Here is a 22,970-nt window from a genome sequence, read left to right as displayed (position 1 = left end):
CGTGGCACCGAGAGGGACAGTTATGTGGCCCAAGGCCATTAGAGAGTGTCAAGCACAGGGCGGTGAAGAACAAGGAGGTGACTTACTTCTCATTGTCGTAGTACAGCTTCCCAATGGCCCAGGCCACGATGATGGGGAAAGGCACCCCTGGAGGAGAGACGGGGCTGTCACAGAGGACCTAGGGGACACCAATACAGCCCAACATGCCTCCTTCGAGATGCTCCCAAGTAGGGGCAAAGGGCTGTGGGGCACACCCCAGCATCCCGACCTGGCCACGGTCTGGCAGCGCCACAGCCGGTTGGCCTGGGCCTGGGTGAGGAGCGGACAGTGTGGGGCCACTCACCCCAGCCAATGCAGATGAACATCCACTTATGTAGCCGGCTGGTGGAGTAGGTGAGTACGATGGCCGTGTGCAGGTAGCAGCCCTCGCCGAACATCCAGAAGAAGTTGGTCACATGGAAGTAGTTGTAGGCAGCTGTCACCAACCTGCACCATGCCTACCACCCTCACCCCCACCGGAGACAACGATGAGCCAAGGCAGGGGGAGGGGGCAAGAGGCAGGGGCAGCATCCTACCCCGGGGCCTCCTCTCGGCAGGCTGGGGAATCCTCCAAAGTGCCCCTCCTGCTCTATGGGCCCCAAGGCCTGTCCCCAGCCCCTCCTCCGCCAGGGTGAGCCTGCCTGGGCCCTTCCTCTGACCCTGGGTTTGGCCCTGTCCCACCTCCCCCAGCCAGGACACACCACGTTGCTCTGATGGACCTCAGGGCTCATGGTGAGCTGGACCACGAACCACGTGGCATTGCGTAGGATGAAGGCCGAGATGAGGTTCCAGTGGATGATGTTTCTCAGGCACCGGATGCTCCTGGGGGCAGCAGGGACGGGTGGGTGACAGGAACAGGGGAGGGGAGAGAGGGTGAGGAGCAGGCCCCCAGCCTCCCTCCAGCCCAGATGTGCAGATAAGGACACTGAGGCTCAGAGCAGCACTGACTGGCCAAGCCACGCAGAGAGGTGGCAGCAGAGGGGGCCCTTCCTACCTGCAGTCCCCCACGGACCAAGGGCTGCTCGCCCTTTGGGGTCCCCCCTTGCTCTCTTGGGTACCCCTACTGTTCCTGTAGTTCCAGGATTGAGGTCAGAACCCCATCAAGGCTTGGGTAGTCTCTGAAGACATACGAACCACAACTGTCTGATCAAATAATAGTCATTGCTGCCACGTATTCAATACTGACTGTGCAGTGTGTTTTGTGTATTTTCTCTCCAGTCCTTACAACACCATGCAAGATGGCCGTTATTCTCCCTAGCTATGGAGGAGGAAGCCGAGGCTCAGAGAGATTGAATAACCTGCCGAAGGATGCCCAGCTGGGACGTGTCTATCAGGATTTGGACCAGCTGTGCTCCACCCCACACCTTGGAACACTGGCATGTGGACAGCACGCAGGAATCAGAGTCACCCCTCAAGGCCCAGGGAGGGGACAAGTTGTTCTCAAAGTCTCTGCACTGAGTTCCTCCCTCTTCAGTGGGGACTTAGGCTCCCTGGAGAGAGGTCCAGCAGTGAAAGGAGCTGTGAGCCCTGCTTGTCTCCCCATCACTATCCCTAGGGGTATAACCTCCATGGCAGTCCCTCTTGGAGTGTCCTGAGCTGGCCCTGCCAATCCCGCTCCTGCCCAGCCTGGGGGTCCAGCCTGGGGCCCTTTGGTGGGAAGTCTCTGTCCCAGCTTCCAGCCTTGATGCTCAGCTCTGCCCCCACCCTCTTCATTCCTGGCACGGACCTACCTGGCACTGCCAACTACATCCCTGGCAGTAGTGCTGGGGCCCCAGGCAAGTCCAAAACCCCAAATGGGGCACTCCATAGAGCCCTCATCCCTGGGGCTCCACCCTCCCAGTCACCCCAAATGGGTACAGCCTGCCTGGTGTGGATGGCACAAGGCAAACCTGGGCTTTGTCCCCCCTACCCCTCCAACCCCAGCAATTCCTGGGACGGGGGCAGAAGTACCCTGCCAGATAATCCAGAAGACCCAAGACTCCTATCTATCCCTCCCACTGAGGTGAGGGGCCAGGACTCCCCCTCCCCAGGAGTCCCACCCCAGAGCCACCCCTCCCCAGAGCTCCTTTTCCACCCTACCCAAGGGCCCAGGTGCAGGAGGAGGCAGCCCGGAGCCCTCTCACCTGAGCCGCAGAAAGAGGACAAAGGCCACCAGAAGGGCCACCAGGGAGATGCAGTGGCCCAGGTAGTTGATGATGACAGCAATGTGGTAGTGCACCTTGCTCTTCTTCTGAGGCAGGAGACAGGGACAGAGGTCCTGTGAGGCTCCCTTCCACCCACTGGATGGTACAGCTCTGTTAGGATAGCTCCCCCAATCGGTGGCCAAGACAGAGTGGGCAATTCCAGCAATACTTAATTCCCTGCCCCCAGCCCCTACTGTGCGCCAAGCACTGCCCTAGAGCGGCGCTGCCCAGTTTGAGGCTGTGGCTCTGAATGTCAGGCTCTGTCTACGACTCCATGTTTTTGGTCAAAGTACCGGTTGAGTTGAGTCTCTCCACCACACAGGCTTCCCGCTCCACATGCTCACACGCCTGTGTGCGGCTCACAGATGTGCTCCCACGCCCACATCTGCCCATGTTCCCGTTGAGTCCAACACCATGCAGCCCTACCAGGCGCAGAGATGCCAATCCTCTAGGAATGCTTTCCTCTACCCATTTCCCAGTTGAGCACCCATTTCCTTGGTTGCCCCTAAAGCCCTCTGGCTGCCATTGACGCTGCTGCCATTCCCACAGCAGGATTAGAAACCATTAAAGAAATCTCCCTAGGCTCCATAACTCACTTCCCAGGTCCTTCCCTACCCCTAGCCCAGAAGGTCTGCTGGAAGAGAGCGGGATCCATTCCCAGGACTGTAACAAATATTCTAATTTTACTTCCTAGTCTATTGAATACACTGATGGAGGCTGGAAAATGCCATGGTTTTCCTCTTTCCAATAAATTTGAGCCTCAGGAGTGATGGAGTCTTTCTCATTTACAGATATTTTCGTTTCTGTTTTCTTCTTCAACTCTCAAGGCAACTCTGTGGCAAGAGCTGGAACAGTTAGTTTGCAGAAAAACAGGCCCAGAGGGATGTTGACTTGCCCGTGGTCACCCAACCTCAAGACTGCCTCTTACCTGCACAGCTGAGGCTGCGAGGTGATGCCCATGTCGTAAATGGGGGCTGGGTGGCCCCCAGTGCCCAGCTCTTTGCAGACTCCTGCCCTAGAGCAAAGCCTCCATCACCGCCTTTTCTAGGTCCCAAGAGAACAGGGCCCAGGAAACCCAGGCCTGGCACTCAGCAGGGATCAACAGGTGGAGGAAGCAACTGGCTTTGAAAATGGGGTCCCTGTTAGCACTTCCATCCCTTACCCTTTCCCACGTTGTGGGGTGGGGCCAGGGGCTGGTGACATATAAAACCTGGGAAAGTGTAAGTCAAGAAAAGGATGAGTTTTCAAAGGCCTGTTTACCCTTTCAGAGTCACAGAAGCACTCCCGGCTCCCCCGTGGACCTTCTGTGGTAGTTACAGAATCCACAGGAGTCAGAGCTGGGTCCTAAGGGATCAAATTCAGTTCTACCCATCTTCTGGATGAGGAAACTGAGGTCCAGGCAAGTAAGTGATTTTCCCAGACTCATCTACTGGAGAGCAAGTGGTACACTTTAGATACTGGATGCCCAGCAGCTATCCCAGAAAGGGTCTCAGAGGTTTGGGCCCCAAACCAAAACTAAAACCAAACCTACTGCCGTCGAGTCAGTTCCATAGCAATCCTACAGGACAGAGTAGAACTGCCCCATAGGGTTTCAAAGGCTGTAAAATCTTTACAGAAACAGACTGCCCCATCTTTTTGCCATGGAGCAGCTGGTGGGTTCGAGTAGTTGACCTTTCGGTTAGCAGCTGACCATTTACCCAATGCACCAGCGGGGCTCCTTGGTTGGGCCCCAGGGAGGTGTAAATGGAGGGAGAGAGAGACAAGAGAAAGGAGGGAATGGAAGGAAAAGGAACAGGAGGGAAAGGGAGGAGAAGAACAGGGAAGGAAGGAGAGAGGAGCTGCCGCCCCCATGCAAATGAGGAGGGTCTCCGAGAGCCTGGTAGCAGATGCTAAAATCCAGAACTCCAGAAGATGCACACATCACAGCCTGTCTGGAGCTGGCACTTAATTTCCTTTTATTAAATTTTCCACAAGCCCACGCTGAGAAGCCTCTGGGTAATAACAACATCTGCGGAGTCCAGAATGGCATGATGCCCCAGCTTCCTTGCAGGGCCCAGGTTGGCCCAAATCAGCAGTGTGGGGGGAGGCTTCACTGCCATCTGCCGCCCCTGCAGGGCCCCCACCAGACTGTGCCCATGTGGTTGGGTCCAGGGTGGGGAGGAGTCACTTAATGAGTACCTACTGTGTGCTGGACCAGGCACTGTATAGATACCATTGCTTTTCATCCTCACAACTGCCCTCTGAGACTGGTTCTTTCATCCCTGTTTTTCCATTTGAAGAGGCTGAATAATTGGCCCCAGACACCCTAGTCTGCCTGGTTGGTCTGGCTGGCTTTAAAGTCCCTCCTTTCCCTGTCCCAGCATGCATTTCTTGAGGGACAAGCAGGATTGAAAACAGAGGCCTTTTCTGGGGAGAGTGGTTGCAGCGGAGGGAGACAGGGTATAGGGGGCTGGGGGTCAGCACACAACCTAGGCTTGCTGGTTTGGGGCTTGTCTCCTGGTGGTGACAGCAGCGAGCAGGTCTCACCAGGTCTGGGACCTCCAGGGTGGCCTGCCAAGTCCCATTTCACATGCAGCCATTTCTGCGAATCCAATATCTGCAGCACCCCAAGGCGCTGGTGTTAATTAGGACATAGCCCAGGCCTGTGAGCAGAGAAACTGCTGCTCAATTAATTGGGTACTTTCCTCTTTGCAGTTTCAGGAGGGGACCAGGGAGCTTGAGGGTGGGGAGGGGTCTGGCGAGGCTGTGGGGTGGAAGAAGGGGATGGATTTTCATTAATTAAATTAACATTATCCAATTGTGCCAGCAGAGGCTGCCGAGAAGCGGGTGGCAAAGCCAGGCCGAGGTGGGCCAGGTGGGTGTGGTTCTGGGCATCTGGTCACTGCAAGTGGCAGCAGTCCCACTGAGTCAGAAACCAGAGGAAGGGGGTGCATGAGTTACCTGCGGTCTCCTCATCAATGCCCCCATCCTCCAGGTGTACGTGACAACCTTCCCTGACGTCACAGGTGAGAGAGACAGAGGGTGGCCCATCCAGCAGGTAGGAGATGTTTGTATTGGGATTTAGTGAGGTTGCGCTACCTGCCCAATGTCACACGGCACGTAAGTGCCGGAACCAGAATCCAAGCCCCAAACCGTCTGTCGCCATGATACTGCCAAAGAGAGGGGACATTGAGAAGCTGAGGCTCCCAGTCTTCTTTCTCACCCTAACCCAACTGGTGGAGAAGGGAGAGATCTCTGTCTCAGAAGGGGAGGATGAAGATAGCTGACCTATAGTTTTTGAGTGTTTGGAGGGTATATGTGAGAGAGGAGGAGCTGCTGTGCCCCCCACAGTCGCCTAGAAGGAAAGGGGACTTAAATTAGAGCAGGAGAGAGAGAGTAGGGTGAACTATGAAGAAATTTCCCCGACAGTTAGAGGAGCAAATCCAGGGAGGGAGGCTGGGAACGAAGGTGGCGTCTCCTGTTTCTCCAATTTCCAAGAAGAAGAGAGACCTCCAGGCTTAGCTACATCGCTGGCCTCAGGCTCCACAGGCTCAGTAGGCCCATCAAAGCAGATAGTGGGAGCCATGGAGGACTGAGACTCCTTGTCGAGCTCTTCCTCCCCTGTTACCATCCTGCTCTGGGCACAACTGTGGTCTTGAGTCGCTGACAGAACTAACCTGCTTTCTTGAGCACAAATCCTACTTCCCTTCCTCCCAACTTCTCTCTTATGTGTCAAGTATGAGTGGTCTTCTTGTCACCCCTACCCAAGCCCATCTCCTCTGGCCCAACTGTGGTTGCTAATGTGGAATTCCCACTCCCCGTCCCCCATTCAAGGGGACACATCTCGTCCCCAACCCCAAGACCTAACAGGCTGACTCACTGGGGAGGGGGGAGGTGGTGAGGGGTTGGTACTTAGGAACTTTTGCTCAAGTCAGGTCCTCAGGGAGCTGGGTCAACCCATGCCAGCCTTGGGTGAACCCCATAGTTCTGGCCTGGGTGATCTGGGACGCTAGGAAGCCTCTCGCCCACATCCTGAGTAATGCTTCCACCCTGCCAGAAGCACCACCAGCAGGAAGCTTTAGGCTAAGCATTGGCCTATCTTTGCAGCTTCCGGATGGGGCCAGCAGAGCCCATTGGCTCATGGCCAGGGCGGGGTGCTATGGATGGGGGAAAGCTGTTCTTCCTCCATTATCCTCGCCTCCCAGGGTTCCTGGTAAAGGGGGGCCTGGACTTGGAGGCCCCCAGTTCCAGGCTCTGACTCACTCTGCCCATGTGACCTTATATCAGTTGCTCCTCCTTTCCAGGCCTCAGTCTTCCCAGCTGTAAAATGAATGGGTTGCTCTAGATCAGAGTTTCTCACTTTTGCCCCATCAGAAGGCTCCCCAGGGCACTTGTTAAACATACAGATTCCCAGGCCCTCCTTAGCAATCTTGATTCATTGGAGCCTTGGTGGTGCAGTGGTTAAGAACTATGGCTGCTAACCAAAAGATCAGCAGTGTAAATCCACCAGCTGCTCCTTGGAAACTCTATCTTATAGGGTCGCTATGGGTCGGAATCGACTTGATGGCAATGGGTCTTGGTTTTGGGGTCTTAGGTGCAGTCCTGGAACCTGTATTTGAACACATGTTCTCGGTGATTCTTACTACCAAGCAGGTCTGGGAAACTCAAGACAGGATGGAGGATCTCTAAGGTTCCTTCCAACTCAGATCCTTTAGGCATTGGAATTCTTGGGACCGCCGGGACCAGTCCTCTGCCCCACTGCTCAGAAGCCTGGGGCGGGCCCTTGGACAGTCCAGGGGCTGGCCTCCCTTCTGCCTTTTGCTTTCTGCTCACCCATTCTTCCAGCTTCATGGCCCCCATCTTCCTCAGCAACCACTGAAGGGTGGGTGGGGTGTAGGGGAGAGGACACAGGGAGCAGCAGGTAGCAGCAACAACAGGCAGATAGATATATTCACGCATCTGCCAAATGTCATCCTTAAAAAGATTATTCACTGCAGCATTGTTTGCAGTCACTGAAGACTAGGAATAAAGATTGGTGAAATAAATTATGGTACATCCATGAAACGTGATATTATGCAAATGTAAAAAAGAACAAAGATGCTCTTTATGCACCGAGATGGAACAATCTCCAAGATAGATGGTTATATGAAAAAAAGTATGGTGCCAAACAGTGGGCATAATATGCAACATTTGGGTAAAAACAAAAAAGAATACTCACACATGATTTCTTGTATATGCAGAGAATAGCTATACAAGGACACTCACGAAACTGGCAAAATGGCGGCCTCTGGGGAGGGAACCCAGTGGCTGGTGACCGGGGTAAGAAGGAGACTTTTCACTCTATTCCCATCTGTACCTTTTGAATTTTGTATATTGTCTACGTTGTTTTGACTCAAAAAAACATTTAAATTTTTAAAAGGACCTCCAAGGGCTTTGTCAAACTGTATGGCTACCTCCACCCCCACCCCTGATTCTGACACAACCCGATGGTTGGACTTCGATGTATTTCTCAGGAAAGGTGGGGTAAAAAAATGGGCAAGAATCCCGTGACTACATCTTGTGTGACCCCAGCTCAGTACCACGCCCAGCACACACGGCCACCCAGTGAGCACGGGGGAAGGAAGGAAGGAGCAAGGACCCAGCTCATGCCAGTGCTGGGGCCCCTGAGCCAGCTGGCAATACAGGCATCTTCGCTTGCTCAGCCTCACCTCCTCATTGAGAATCTCCTGACACTCGGAGTAGTTCACGCGGGCGGCCCAGCTGCCATTGGCCAGGCACTCCCGGTAGCCGTTGTCTGGACAAAGAAGAGAGAGTCAGAGTGAGCCACAGGCTCTTCTCCTGAAGACCAACCTAGGTGTCTGTCCCCTCCACTGTCCATCTTGCCATCCATCCTGGGCCAGCAGAGGGGCCTGCCTTGTTGATGGGCTCTGGCATGAAGCTCAGGAGAGGGGTTTCCCTACAGCTCCCATCTCCTGCGTCTTTCTGCCTGCTGCCCCCCAACAGGGGTATGGTGGCTACAGTAGCACCTGCCTGTGGCTCTCCCCACCCAAGCCTGGCACAGTCATGCCCATAGGATGGGTCCATGGACAGGCTTGGCAGATGACCTGATGGGCTCTCTTCTGAGAAGCCTCCCACGTGGTGGTCTCACGTGGCAGCCAAAATGAATGGTGAGCTCTCATGAGTCAGTTCTCACATGGCTGGGCATGGTACGGAGGGAGTGGATGTGGTGACAGCTGGAGTGGCAAATTTAAATGACAGGGTTTCATATGGTGGGACTATCCGTGGTAGAGGCTTCCTGTGGGCGGTCCTTATGCGGGTCTTACATGGCAGGGTTTCATGTGGACAGGGGCTCACAGGGCAGGCATTGGGGAAGGTCCCCATGGGGGTATTTTCCCAAGGCAGGCCTGATGTGGGAGGGACTGTGGTGGGAACAACCACGGTAGAAGCCTCTTGGGACAAAAACTGACAGGAATGTGCTAAGGGTGTCACTCAGGGTGGCTCTCCCATGGCAGGTGTCTCTTTCCTGGAATCTGCTACAACTGCCTTCCAGCCTGGCATGTGGCACAAGTGGGATCAGGGTAGTGGCCCAGGGAGTGGCAGAGTCTCCTTCAGCCCAGAACCTGTCACCTGTTAGGGAGATGGGAGGGGCCCTGGCTTCAGGGCTCCAGCAGAGCTGCACCAAGAGTCCCTCTCACTCTCTGTCCTTTCCCCTGTTTGGGTGGCAGGTCCCCAAAATCTGGTAGGGAAGGAACTGAGGGAGTTTCAAATTCTGAGGCTTTCCTCCTGTGCTGGCCAAGGTAATCCCACCCCACCCTACCCCACACTGCTCCTCAGCATCTGTACGTCTGAACAGGTCTCCTTGAGCTAATTCTGGCCCTGGCTCCAGGCGGCTCTGGCTGGAAGAGAAACTGAGCCCTGAGCCATTTTCACAGCATCCCTCCCCAGCTGCAGGACTTTCAGTGGCTTCTGCTGACCCTCGCAATGCATCCATACCCCCATGAGGCTATAGGAGGGCCGGGGAAGCTGTCAGAGCCCTGGTCCCAGCCCGAAGAGATACAGCAGCAGAGCACTGGGCAGGGAGTCAGAAATGGGGGCACTTGGCTGGCTGAGCTACGGTGGTGCTGGGTGGGTGACCTCAGCCCTCGGCCCTTTGTCCCCCCTACTCATTTATTAAAGGAGGGGCACACCTCCTGGTCCCCCTGGTTGTGCAGCTGGAGCTACTCCTCTGCAGGCATCACTGGAATAAGGAGATGAAGGAAGCGCCCCGCCCCCAGGGAGCCCCAACTGACCTCGGAGGTCGAGGGGAGGGGGCCTGGAAGGCTGACACAGTGGCCTCGTTAACTGCTCCTGGCCCCTCTGCCGAGAAGCTGCTCCTGTCACAGCATACCAGCGGGGGAATCAGGCTAAATGGATTTTTAAAGCTCTGCCCAGTTTCCCTGTCATGGCCTTGAGACTTGGGCAGAGTTGAGCCCTTTGGCAGAAATGCTGCCGATTCTCTCCTAATTGCTAAATGAGGGATAAGCTAGCAGTGGGCTACAGGCTGGGGGTGGGGGGAGAATGGTAGGGAGTGCAGAGGTGGAACCAGGGAATCCTGTATCTGCGCCATGGGCACAAGTGACTGCAACCAGGGGCTGCTCCAGAAAGTCTGCATGAAAAGGAGCTCAAGGCAGAGACTGGCTGGAAGAGGCGCTAGACAGGGTGGGGTGGGGTGGGGTCTTGCCTTAAGAAAGGCAGCACAGAGTAGTGGTTAAGAGCTTGGTCCCTAGACCCAGAGAGCCTGGGTTCAAATTCTGACACCACTCCTTACTAGCTACATGACTTTGGGCAAGTCACTCAACCTCTCTGTTTCCTTATCTGTAAGAGAAAATCCCTTCCCATTAAGTTGATTCTGACTCATGGAGACCCCATGTGTTACAGAGTAGAACTTCTCCATAGGGTTTTCTTGGCTGTAATCTTTACGTAAGGAGCCCTGGTGGGATAGTGGTTAAAGCGTTCTGCTGCTAACCAAAAGGCTAGTAGTTCGAACCAACCAGCTGCTCTTTGGGAGAAAGGTGTGGCAGTCTGCTTCCAGCCTTGGAAATCCTACAGGGTGGTTCTACTCTGCCCTATAGGGTCACTAGGAGTCAGAATCCACTCAATGGCAATGGGTTTGGTTTTTTGTTTGTTTTTAAACATAAGATTCAGAGCGCGTCAATTGTTCCTATCAAAGGGGGTACAGATGGAGGTTATATGAGCAGCCTCCTTTGCTCTAGGCTCTCCTTGGCATCCCACATATGGGGCAGGGAGCCTGGGTCCCCCCGCCCCATGCTGGGGTCATTCAGAGGGACCAGGCTTTGAAGGGGAGGGAGGAGGTGATCTTGAAAGCAAACAGGTCCTGACAAGCAGTGAGTCATTGGCAGGGAGGATTGACCTCCTTGTCTTTAATTGCTGAGCTGAGCAGTCATTCCTCTCAAAGAATCATGGGAAAAGGGATATTTTTGGAAATGCTTCCCATCCCTTTGAAGATCGGATGCAGCAGGAGGGAGGGCATGAAGGAGAGGCCTCAAAGTCCTGGCAGTGCTTCACCAGTAAATGAATTAATTAGTGCCTAATGATTTTTTTTTTAATGATTAGGTACATCGCTGGATTCCCACTTCGACTGATTACAGGGCACCCTGCTCAGCATGCCTGGCTGGGGCACCTGGAAAGGTGAGCACCAGCCCTGTCCAGAAACACCAGCCCTTGTCAATGGGACCGGCACCCCAGCTCCTCTCCAGGGATACCAGAGGGGACAGAGAGGGAGCCCAGAGAGTACCTCCCCCAAGCTTCCCACATATTGTACAGGCGGAGAAACTGAAGCCCAGAGAGGGCCAGTGCTGAGGGTTTCTTAACAGGTTATAGCTGGGGCTAGAACCCGGGAGTCCTGCTTCCATTTAAGGCAGGGCTGGCAAACCAAGAAGCACATGTCCAGGTACTAGGGCTTCAAAAGCTTATTTGGGGCATCTCAAGTAACCCTTTGGGATAAGAAGGAAAGGAACTCATGGGGAGTGGCCAGGGTTGGCTGCAAAGGCAGGCAGGGCCCTGATCACAGACAGCCTGGCAGGCCCCACTCAGAGTGCAGACTTGGCAGGAGACAATGGAGAGCCACCCAGGGGTTGACTCTAAGCAAGGGTGTGACAGGGTCAGATCCCAGATCAGAGTTAGAGACCAGGGTGGGGGTGGGAGGATAGCCTGGACTGGGGCATTGAGCATAGAGAGCAGGAAGGGTCAGATGTGAAAATTACTTTGGAAGTGGGATCACAGAACCTGGTGCCCTTGGGGGCGGGCAGCTCCTTCCAGAAGCCTCCTCCGATATGCCAGCCCTAGTGCTGCCTCCTTCCTGGGAGCTCCAGAAGCACTTGCACAGGGAATGGGGGAGCAGGAGGCATGATTCCTGGGCTTCTGACCCAGCCACCATGGAAGGCTTTGTAACCTTGGGCAGCTGCTCTGCACCTCAATTTCCTCATTGTAAAGTGAGCCTGGCATAACTGTGTTCCCACAAACTCTCCTCTTTGAGTTATTCGGCCCTCTTAGGCCCTTCTCTTCTTCCTTCCTTCCTCTCCTTAGTCCCCACTTCCCTCCCAGTCTTTCTCCTCTTCCCTGGGCCCCTCCCATGGCCAGAACAGGGGTTACACACCCTCACAAGCTGCGTGGTGCTGCTTTCCCATCCTTTAGCCTGACCCTAATGGTTCCCCAGGGAAGCTCATAGTCACCCTCCTGTTTTGGCCCTCCCACCCCTTGGCTCTAGCCCCCAGTCCTACCCCCTTAATTTGTCCGATAAAGGAGAGATCGACACAAGAATGGATGTGGGAGTTTTGAGCTGGAAGAAATCTTGAAGCCATGTCATCTAACCCCCGGGACCATCAGATATGGGGCGGGAGGGCCATAGAGGGGAAAACAGTGTACCAAAGTTGGTGAGTCTCAAATTAAATGGCCTAGTGTCCATGTTCACCCAGGGTCCTTCTCAGGGCTCTGGGCTCAGGTACCCCGCAACCAGAGCGTCCGCACAAGGGACCCTGACCCCAGGGATCTGAACCCCCACCCTCCCTGGGATAGCACATGCAGCTGTTGCTCTGTTGATAACCAGGGGCCATGAGTCATTGACAGGGGACAGCAAATTAATTCTGAGGGTGGCAGGAGGTGTAGCAAGGAGCTGCAAAGCCCAGAGGCGTGGGGGCCTCAGGGGAGCAAGGTGTTTACTTGGGGATCGAGTATCAGAACAGATGGGGTCAATCCTTCCCTACCTCTTCCACCCACGGGCCTGGGCTGTAAGGCCAAGCCCCTGCCTGTGCCTCTAAAACTCTGGGCCCCTCACTTCCTGGTTGGCGGGCCCATGTAGGCCCCACAACCTCTCTGAGCTCAGGGTTCTCAACTGCAAAGTCAGGGCCATTCCAATGATCCCTGCCCTATCTCATGGGGTAGTCCTATAGTTCAAGCAGACCAAAGTTTCTCAACTGCAAAGGAAACCGTCAGACAGACCTGGATGCTAATTCCAGCTTCACTATTTCCCAGCTGGGTGACTTTGGGCAAGTTCCCTACCCATGCTGAGCCTCAGAGGCCTGGTTATGTAAGAACTGATAGTGTCTTCCAGGGGCACTGCGAGAATCAGCAGCAATGAGCACAGAGCGCCCAGAAGAGCAGAGAGTGGGCCTTTGGTAAATGGTGGTTGTACCCACGACAGGTATTACCATCATCAACATCATCATCATCACTTTCCCAACCCCCAACAAGTCTCAAGTTCTCCCCATCCTACCCCATCTCCGAGCAGATGGTCGGCCTTCCACCCCATTCCTTACTTGTGGTATTGTAGCGGACACCGTAGAAATAGGCAGGGCAGGGCCGAGCCACCAGCTGCCCCACGGGGCTCCGGGGCCAGCAGGTACCAATGAGGTCCACGGACGCATTGCACTGCAGTCCTGGGGACAGAGACGACCAGTGAGGCAGAGTGAGGTCCCCACCCCAGAGAGACAGAGGACACCACAATGACCTGCCCACTTCCCCACTGCCCCACACTCACACACCAAGTGGGGACAGGACAAGAGCAATGACCCCAGTGCAGAAATGAGCTTGTCCTATGCAGGGGAGGCCAAGGAGGCACCAGGGAAGGAATCTGAATTTGATGCTATGGCACTAGGGAGCCAGTGTGGGTTCCAGAGCACAGGACGAACAGAGGTGGCTTGAGATGGTATTAAAAGCTAAGGCCCTGGTTGGAATTTAGAGGAAAGGTAGACACACTTTAAGCCCCCTGCTCTGTAGCCTGAGGACACTTCTCTCAGCCCCTCGCTTGGTGACAGACTGGAGCTCTGAGACTTCACAGGGACTAGTCTTCCCTGGGACAGGCCTAGCTTACCCCTGTCTCAGCACCGTCACATGTCTCTGGAACCAAACCACATCTGCACTGCCCCTTCAGCTAAATCAAGTGGATCAACTTTCAGTTAGCCTGATAGCCACATTTATTGAGCACCCACTGTTTGCATTCGGGTCTGTGCTGGGCCCTGAGAGAGGGCTGACTAAGAAGGAGACCATGAAAGAAAGGGAGGGAGACATCATCTGGGCGGACTGGAAAGGGTACTTAACTGGGGGTCTGGACCCCTGGCTTCAGACTGGGCTCTGCTACTAATTTGCTCTGACCTTAGTCAAGTCACTTCCCTCTCCGGGCCTCAGTTTCTTTATAAAATGAAATGGTTGGAATAGATCAGAAATGTTCTATCTTAGTCCACAGGAGACTTCAAGGCATTCGTAGAGACCCTAATATTAAATGAAAAATTTGGTGCGTACATGCATTTAAATGAGGCGTGGGGGCCACGGCTTTCGGCTTTCATTAAATTCTCAAAGGGGTCTCTGACTCAAAAAAAAAAAAAAAACAGCTGCCATTGAGTTGATTCTGACTTGTGGCGACCCACGTGTGCCAGAGACGAACTGTGCTCCACAAAGTTTTTAATTCTGAAGTAGCTTGCAAGGCCTCTCTTCCAAGGCACCTCCAGGTGGACTTGAACCTTCAACCTTTCAATAGCGGCTGAGTATATTAATCACTTGTATCACCCAGGGACTCCTTGTGACTCAAAGAGGATGTAAACCGGGGAACTAGGTACCAAAAAGGAAAACAGTGGCCACCCAGTCAATTCCAGCTAGTGGTGACCCCATGGAAGATGTCAAAGGCCTCATCCAGATATTTGCCCTTAATTAAAGAGCTTTTGGGGGTGGTGTATGTGCATGTGTTGGGACAGGGTTGAGGCCACAGTAACACCTTGGGAGGGTGGGAGGGATGTGGGCTCAAAGGGGGGAGGACTGAGCTGAAGGCAGAGCTATCGCCCCTCCCGTGTCCGCCTCGTGACGTTTCTCTTCTGTGCGGGGCAGGTGTGCCCACCGTGACACAAGAAGGCTAATAACCAGGCACTGGCATGAGGATGCACAGCCAGCTAGGGAGAGCCATGAGCCGGCAGGGTGAGGGGAGTGCTGGAAGCTCTTCAGGGTTGGGCATTAGCAGCTGCCAAGCCCTGACTGGGGCCGCCTGCCATGTCCTCCCCAAATTAGCCTGCCCCCAATCTCTCTGGAAACAGCACCGGTTTAAGTTGGCTTCCTTTCTCTGGTGGACTCAGGGCGGTACTGAGAAGGCCTTGTACCAAATGCTGATTTTTCTTTCTAATCTAATCTATTCATAGGGTGTGTGTGTAAATCAGGGCTCAAGGGGCTGAGCCCTCAAGGCCAAGTGGTTTAATTGAAAGAGAAAGAAAGCTGGACTGGGGCTTAGTGGACCTGAGGAGCCGGCGGCCAGGCGGCTGGGTGGGCCAGCCTTGAGCCCCACCACAGCAAAGCCCCAGTGAATGGTGTCAGGAGGGAGGATGGGGGGCGTGAGGAGAGCAGGGCCATATGTGACCAGGGCATTCCAGGCTGGGATTTTAATCTGTCAGGACCATGCTGAGAGTGCTGAGCCTGGGGGGAGGGGTAGGCATGTGGTAGTAAGCGGGGGAGGGTTATAATATTATAAGGAGCCCAGGTGGCATAAATGATTAAGCACTCAGCTGCTAACCGAAAGGTTGGAGGTTCAAGCCCACTCAGCTGCTCCGTGGGAGAAAAGACCTGGCAATCTGCTTCTGTAAAGATCACAGCCTAGAAAACCCTGTGAGGCCGTTCTACTCCGTCACATGGGGTCGATATGAGTCGGAATTGACTTGACAGTACTTAACGACAACAATCATATTATGGACCACGCTCTGCTTTTCCAAAATGCTTCCTCGTATATTTCACTTGATCTTCACCCACCCTGCAATGTCATTATTCCCTTTTTACAGATGAGGAAACTGAGGCCCAGGGAAGTTAACCCCAAGATCGTGAGCTAATGAGTGAAAGGACAAGACTCATAGCCAGGAGTTACTGATTCTAAATCAGGCTCTCACTATCACAATATGCTGTGTGTCAGTGAGCCGTGGGCAGTCACGGAAGGGGGCAGCATTCACAATATTGACTGCTATCTGCCAGGTTAAGTGCTCAGCTGCTAAACAAAAGGTCGGCAGTTCAAACCTACCCAGTGGCTCTGCAGGTGTAAGACCTGGCAATCTGCTCCAGTAAGGACTGCAGCCCAGAAAACCCTATGGGGCAGTTCCACTCTGTCATACGGAGTTGCTGTGAATCCAGATTGACTCAATAACACCTGACAGCAACAATCGGCCAGGCAGGTGCCAGTTGCTACACACACGCCATTGCATTTAATAATACCATCGGACCTTCCTAGGTAGGTTGTTCGTTCATTCATTCACAGATTTCTACAGAGCCAGGCACGGGGTGGGGGATTAAATGGGATGTCATGTGTGGCGGGGTCTGGAAAGGTGCCTAGCACTCTGTCAGCGGAGTGTCTGCCTGCCCTCCCTCCCTTCTCTCTCCTCCCCTGGACAGTTCCTCAGATCCTCTTCCGTAAAGAACAGGGGAGAGGGCAGGACTGGGCACCAGCCTAGCCAGGATCAGGCTAGAGCCAAGGCAGGGACCGGCTGCAGAGCTATGGGCCTGCTGGTCTTGGAGACCTGGCACTGGCCAGTGCCCAGAGCCCCAGGGCTGCTGAGCCCTGACCCCACTCATAGCTGTCGGGGTTGGGGGAAGAGGGGCAGAACAGAATGCAATTCTAGTCTGTGGTTAGGATGGGAGCCTGCACTGGTGTGCCTGTACACGCTGTACCACCTACTGTGGGTCTCACGCCCCCTGCCGACGTGGGTGCTGTTGTTGTATGCCATTGAGTCAATTCCAACTCATAGCAGCCCCATGTGACAGAGTAGAACTGCCCCATAGGGTTTGCTAGGCTGAAATCTTTATGGGAGCAGATCCCCAGGTCTTTCTCCTGAGCAGCAGCTGGGTTCAAACCATCAACCTTTCAATTAGCAGCCAAGTGTTTAACCATTGCACCACCAGGGCTCCTTTGACGTGGTTGCTACCACCCCCATATTACAGAAGAGAAAACTGAGGCCCCAGCAGTCAAACAGCTTATCCAAAGTCACACAGATACTAAGGCAGAAGTGAGTTTTGAATGCTGGTCTTTTACCGCAGGCAGCCCAGGGCTCTTCCCAACGCACCACAGCTGTCCCCAGTCTGGCTTGCGGCCCCTCCCAGCATTCACTTCCACCCATCTCCGCACCCCAGGTTCCTCTGCACAGCACGGTGGTGCCTCCCTCCTGCTCCGAAGCTCACAAAAGGCTGCCTGGTGGCACAGAGAAACATGCAGCCGACACTGTGCTTGTGACCTTTACATGAAGAGCCCAGAACATCCTGGAGGGAATGAAAGTCTGTGTGAAAGACCAGGGAAAGGGAGGGCGAGGCTGCAAGAACAGAGAAGCAAAGCCAATAAAACCAGGCAGGTGACAAGTCCACTCTCCCTCCCCGATAAAGCTTACATTCTAGTGGGAAAAACAGTAAAGAAACACGTGGATCTGTTAACCAGTGGGAAATACTACGAAGAAAAAATAAACAAGGCAGGGAGATAAAGACTGACAGAGTGCTATTTTAATTTGATGGTCACTAAAGACTGATGAAGGAGTCCTGGTGGCACAACGGTTAAGCACTCAGCTGCTATCTGAAAGGTTGGCGGTTCAAACCCACCCCGTGGCTCCATGGGAAAAAAGATCTGGTGATCTATTTCCACAGAGGAAACCCTATGGGGCAGTTCTACTCTGTCCTATAGGGTCTCTATGAGTCGAAAATCAGCTTGATGGTATACAACAACCACAAAAAAGCACTGCCCTTTAATCAGACACTTAAATGAAGGGGGGTGGGGCACGTGCACAGCTGAAGGAGGAGTGTTCTAGGCACTGAGAACTGCCAGTACAAAGGCCCTGAGGTAGGTGTGTGCTTGGCATGTCTAAGGTGTGAACATCCTGTCACTCAGAGGTTCAGCCTCTCGTTCGAAGGGCAGCTAGGTTCCTCAAGGTCTTTCCTCAGTGGGAGTAGGGGTGAAATCAACCCCCTCACCAGGCCTGGTCACTGGAGACCTTCATGGGGGAGGGGCAAGAGGGAGAAAGCAATGCATTTGCACAGAGCAAATGCCACAGATGCCCGGGGCCCACACTCTTAACTGCGTGTGGAGGATGGTAGTCAGGCTCCCCCGAGTCACTGCAAACGAGGGAAAGGAGAAGAGGGGAGCAGTGTGGACGGCTTCGGCCACCTCAGAAAAAGCCCTGCTGAGTCAGGGGCCTGGGGGCTGCTTTAATAAACAGAGAGGAACCCTTTGAAGGTGGCCTATTTCACGTGTGGGCACTGGTTTCTTCCCCCAAGTAGGTTACTCAGTTCCCTTCCCATCATGCATAGGGTGCAAACGTGCTCAGTAGATCCCCCCATGGTAGGTAACTTGGAGGGAAATTGGAACCTGGCTCCTGTCCCACCTATGATGGGTCTCCCATCAAGACCTTCTGAATGAACCACAAGGTGGGTGGGCACTGGATGGCCGCCCTGTGGCTGGGAGCCCAGCCCCCTGTCTGGTTTGAACCCAGGAGAAGGACTCAGCCAAGGCTGCTCAGAGGGCAACAGCCAGGAGGCCAAGGGGCAGCGCCTGAAACACACCTATCTATCCATTCAGGGGACTGTGCTGCTGGGGCGAATGGGCAGGGGCTCTGTCATGTCACCTGGCACAGAGAGGGTGGCAGAGGATAGGAAGGTACCCTGCTCTTTTCCCAGCCAGCTGTGGTTGAGCTGCTTCTCTTTGGCTGGGCAGAGAAGAAAGACGCCTCTGTAGGGTGTGTAACACATCAGGACACGCAGGTGGACCCTGCCGTCCTGAAGGCCTGTTGGCGCTTCATTTCTGTGTTCCCAACACCCAGGACAGTACAAGGCACACAGTAGATGCTCAGGAAATATTTGAGGGTGGCGGACAAACCAAATATGGGTATAAGAAACTTCAGGGGGGAGACACTGCACTCCCAATGGCTGACCACACTTCTTCCTGGGCACCACGGCTATCTGGGGGACCACATAACATGGCAGTGGTAAAGTCATAGGCTCCAGAATCAGGCCCACTTGGTTCAAGTCCTGGGCCATTGCTTAGTAACTGTGTGTGCTTGGGCAAGTTACTTAGCCTCTCTGAGCCTCAAGTTTCCTCATCTGTAAAATGGGGATAAAAATATTTCTCAACCATTTGTTGTGATAATTGAACGAGACTAAAGCACTTAGATTGGTGTCCAATATACACCACAACGCCATTGCCATTGAGTCAATTCTGACTCATAGCAACCCTATATAACTGCTCTATAAGGTTTCCAAGGAGCAGCTGGTGAATTTGAACTGTTGACCTTTTGGTTAGCAGCTGTAGCTCTTAAACCACTGTGCTACCAGGGCTCTGGTATCCAATACAGAGAGCACTAAATGAGTATTAGCTATAATTAATTAAAGGAGCCCTGGTGGTGCAGTGGTTAAAGTGATCAACTGTTAACTGAAAGGTCACTGGTTTGAAACCACCAGTGGCTTCGCAGGAGAAAGATGTGGCAGTCTGCTTCTGTAGAGGTTTACAGCTTCGGAAACCCTTTGTGGTTGCTATGAGTTGGAATGAACTCAACGGCAATGGGTTTATTATTATCATTCACTGCCTTAAGTCGAGGGGTGGGAACTGATGACCCCAGATCCTTGTCAACCCTATATTTCCATTTATCTGTGACACCCTCGGTTAGTAATTCTACTACTTTATGGGACCATTATGCTCATGCCATAAGTTTATGAGTTGCCAAGTCTGTGACCTGCCACATGATGGGATCTCGGCCCTGGGAACCTACCCTCTTCCTCCTCCTGGCATGAGGAAGGTGAGAAGCCCCCTAAAGACCCCAATTCAGTGTCGGCCAGATGCCCATCCATCTGTCCAGGCCCCTCCATCCCACCTTCTCCATCTGTCTCAGTGTTGGAAGATAAATGGCCCGTTATCCGAGGCCACTGTGGAGGGTGATGGATCAAGTGCCATAAAGTCAGGCAGGTTAGGATGGGATGGGGGCACGTGGTACAAATCACTGGGGAAGGAACACCTGCTGCCTCCAAGGACAGGTGACCTCTGCATGGATTCAGGGATGTCACTCTTCCAGGAGCACAACAAGCAAGTTAATGGAGCCTGACCTGGCCCTGATGCACAGGGGCAGGAGGCAGGGCCTTTCCTGTCAGGCCAGCCTCGGATCAGCTCTTCTTCCTCCCAGGCCCTCCCACTATGCAGCTGGCTGGCCGCCAGGATGATTTTACCAGCACTCCAAAATGTCTTGGTCAAGAACTTTCCCATGTTCCCCATGGTCCAGCTTAACCATCTTTGCAGCCAGATACTCCAGGCTCCCAGCACCTCCTCAGGCTTATTGCTCTTCCCTCTTCAGCCCTCCCCTGTTCTTCCACCAAACCCACCTGCCAGTCCTCAGGCAACCCTTGCTCAGAGCACTGGCTTCTCTCTGTCAGTCTGTGCTCAGAGTTTAAGAGTCACCTTGAAACCTCCTCCTTCAGGAAGCCTTCCTGGGTTTTCACCACTCCCGTTCTAACCTCCCTGCCTCCTCCACTATAGTGAGCAATTTGTGGCAAGTGCCTCCTCCTCATCCCAGCTATACAATAAGCATTTTAACAAGCCTGCTGATGTCACCAACAGTAATACCCAGCAGTGGTATAACACTCTACAGTTTGTGGAACGCTGCCATAAAACTTAGTGCATTTAATCTCATAACAGATCCTTGAGTCAGGTATCACCCCCTCCCACTTTATAGGTGGGCAAAGTGAGGCTCAAAGGGGTTAAGGGCACGCTCATCCCTGGGACCACCAGTCCCCACCCCCAGCTCCACAATCAGGAAATACGACTGAGCCTGCACAGAAATCCAGTCTGTGCTATGAGCCCGCACAGAGACCCAGTCTGCCTTCTCAAGCCCAGTGCTCATTTCTCTACTCCCAGACCCTCCTAGTGAAGGAGCAGCAGGCTAGAGGCAGCTGCTCTGAGTTGTGGAAGGCCCCCCTCCCCACAGACCCAGTCTCAGGAATCAACGCCTTCCATTCCCCTGCTGACACACCTGTTTCTCAACTAGCATGCTTCTGGTACTCTGCTCTATAGTATGTACATGTGTGAACTCGAGTCCTGGACCAGACAGGGAGCCTCTCTCTTCCCCCAGTGCCTTGCATGGGGCCTGCCACATAGTAGGTGCTCAATTAATGAGTTGGAATGAATCAAGGAGAGGTTTAAAGAGGAAAACAAATCACCAAGGGGCAATACGCCTCCCAAAGACCCTCAGGTGTGAGCCCACCCAACCTTACACCCAACTTCAGGTTCTTTCTCAACACAGCCCTCCCTGAAGGCATCACCAATTGCATGAAGCCCTAGAGAGGAAATCTCTCTGCTATTCCTGCTTTAAGGAGCCCTGGTGGCACAACAGTTAAGCACTCAGTTGCTAACAGGAAGGTTGGTAGTTTGAGCCCACACAACCACTCTTCGGGAGAAAGACCTGGTGATCTGCTCCTGTAAAGATCACAGCCTAGAAAACTCTGTGGGGCAGTTCTTTTCTGTCACATGGGGTCGCTACGTGCCAAAAATCGATTCCACAGCACCTAACAACATTCCTCCTTTAAGGCGATGCTCCGTGTGCTGGTCCTGGGTGGCGGGGAAGGAGGTGGGAGGTGAGGGTGGAGAATGGAAGGGTGGAAGGGCACTGTGGTCGGCCAGAATCTGGCAGGAGGGAGTGGAGTGCTCACCAGAGATGTTGCCGGCCAGGGACAGGCTCTCGCAGTGCTGGGCCTGGAGGGAGGCAGAGACGGGGTTCAGTCCCAGAAGGAGGAGGGCCTGTGGGCACAAGGAAGCAAGGGCGTGGTTAGGCTGGTGCTATGGGCAGTCTGGCCAGCAGCTTCCTGCCCTCCCTCTCCCTGCCACTAGCACACACATCCAGTCTCTTCCCAGACCCTCTGTCCCCTGGCGCCCCCCCTGACCCCCGTCCCAGCCTCCTTGCCCTCCTTCCTTCGTCCTCTCTGCCTGGGAGGTCTGAGCTACCTTCTGGCTGGTAACAGAGGTGGATTTTAGCTCTGGGGGGGCCAGGACACCCAGGGAGGCATGACGGATGGTTAACCAGGAGGCCTGAGGAGCCTCACAGGAAGTTGCTTTTCATCCTCACCACCGCTGTGCCCTTACTTTTTCTTCCCAGGGTCCCCTCTCTCTGACTCACTCCTGGGTCCCCCGACCCTGCATCCCCATCCTGGCGCCCATTAGGGATGCTCAGCAGACGGTGCTGGGGGTAGCTACCTGGCTCCTGGAGCTCAGGAGTTATTATAAGAAACCCATTCATCCCTCTGGCCCCAAGGAACCTCCAACACTTCGTTAATCAGTAATTAAACCTCACCGTCCGCAGAGAGATAGAGAAGTAGCTTTACCCTCATTTTCCAAATGAAAACGTAGGAGCAGAGAGAGGAGGAAGCCACCAGGCCAACGAGTGGCTTTGCTAGCTAAGCAGGGAGCCAAGTGTCCTCCACGACAAAGCTGCTCTGCTCACTTCCACGGCCAGCATGGGCCCAGGTGCTGCGTTCTGTCCGAGACAGGGGCAGCTCTGCTGGTATGGCCAGGCCCCCTTCTAGAGGGAACTAGGAATGCCTGCCCCCAGCTTCTCACCCCACCCCTGCTTCTGCCCCCTCCCAGCAGCTGCCCGCGCATGCACACGGGAGCATACACACAAAGAATCAATTTGGGCTCCCAGGGCCAGCTCAGCCACAGGCAAATTAAAGAAACCAGAAACACCCTATTCCAAAATATCAGCCCTGCTGCCCAGCAGTCTACCGTTATCCATCTAATCCTTAAGCTGCGCTTTGTGCTTTGGTCTTCCAGATCCCCCTTAAACACACATCATGTCTATTCACACTGATACGCTTAGCGTTTCCCCAACACCCTGGATCCTTCTTGTGTTTCTCCACCTTTGCTCATGAAGTTCTCTGCCCCCTCCTCCGCCCTGCCCACTCCTCACTTGGCGAGCTCTGCAGTCCTCAGGAGCCAGTTCCAGGGGCTCTACCTTGGCAGTACCTTCCCCCAACCCTCCAGAGCAAAGTAACTGAGTTTCCCCTTCAACATGTTCCCTGTCCCCAGCGTGCACTGTACATGGGCTGGACCCTGGGTGTTCATGAGGCTCACAAATGGAGGCCATGGGCTATTCGTAAATGCATGAACACCATCTAAGTACAAAGTATTTACAACCCAAGGTTCTAATTAGATGGCAAATATCCCAGGCCAGGAGTTCTTATTCGTACACCTTAATGTCCTGGGCTGCACAGAGGAGCAGAGCAAATCAAGCTTCA

General features: G+C 54.0%; 1 protein-coding gene across 1 annotated transcript in view; it reads right to left on the bottom strand.

The window, feature by feature from the left end:
• The window catches only part of CRHR1 (corticotropin releasing hormone receptor 1), a 46,280-nt gene that overhangs the window by 4,592 nt on the left and 18,718 nt on the right, over positions 1–22,970 (bottom strand). The window contains exons 2-8 of the mRNA XM_049859869.1: positions 21,390–21,477; positions 13,016–13,135; positions 7,910–7,995; positions 2,163–2,269; positions 741–861; positions 344–497; positions 87–147 (exon numbers count right to left, since the gene is read on the bottom strand). Coding sequence (XP_049715826.1) covers positions 87–147; positions 344–497; positions 741–861; positions 2,163–2,269; positions 7,910–7,995; positions 13,016–13,135; positions 21,390–21,477 — 737 coding nt within the window. The remainder of the gene's footprint in view (positions 1–86; positions 148–343; positions 498–740; positions 862–2,162; positions 2,270–7,909; positions 7,996–13,015; positions 13,136–21,389; positions 21,478–22,970) is intronic.

The sequence above is a fragment of the Elephas maximus genome, chromosome 19, assembly GCF_024166365.1.
Source record: "Elephas maximus indicus isolate mEleMax1 chromosome 19, mEleMax1 primary haplotype, whole genome shotgun sequence".
In the NCBI taxonomy this organism is placed as follows: domain Eukaryota; kingdom Metazoa; phylum Chordata; class Mammalia; order Proboscidea; family Elephantidae; genus Elephas; species Elephas maximus.
The sequence above is the reverse complement of the archived record's forward strand: the minus strand, read 5'-3'. Positions and strand labels throughout refer to the sequence as shown.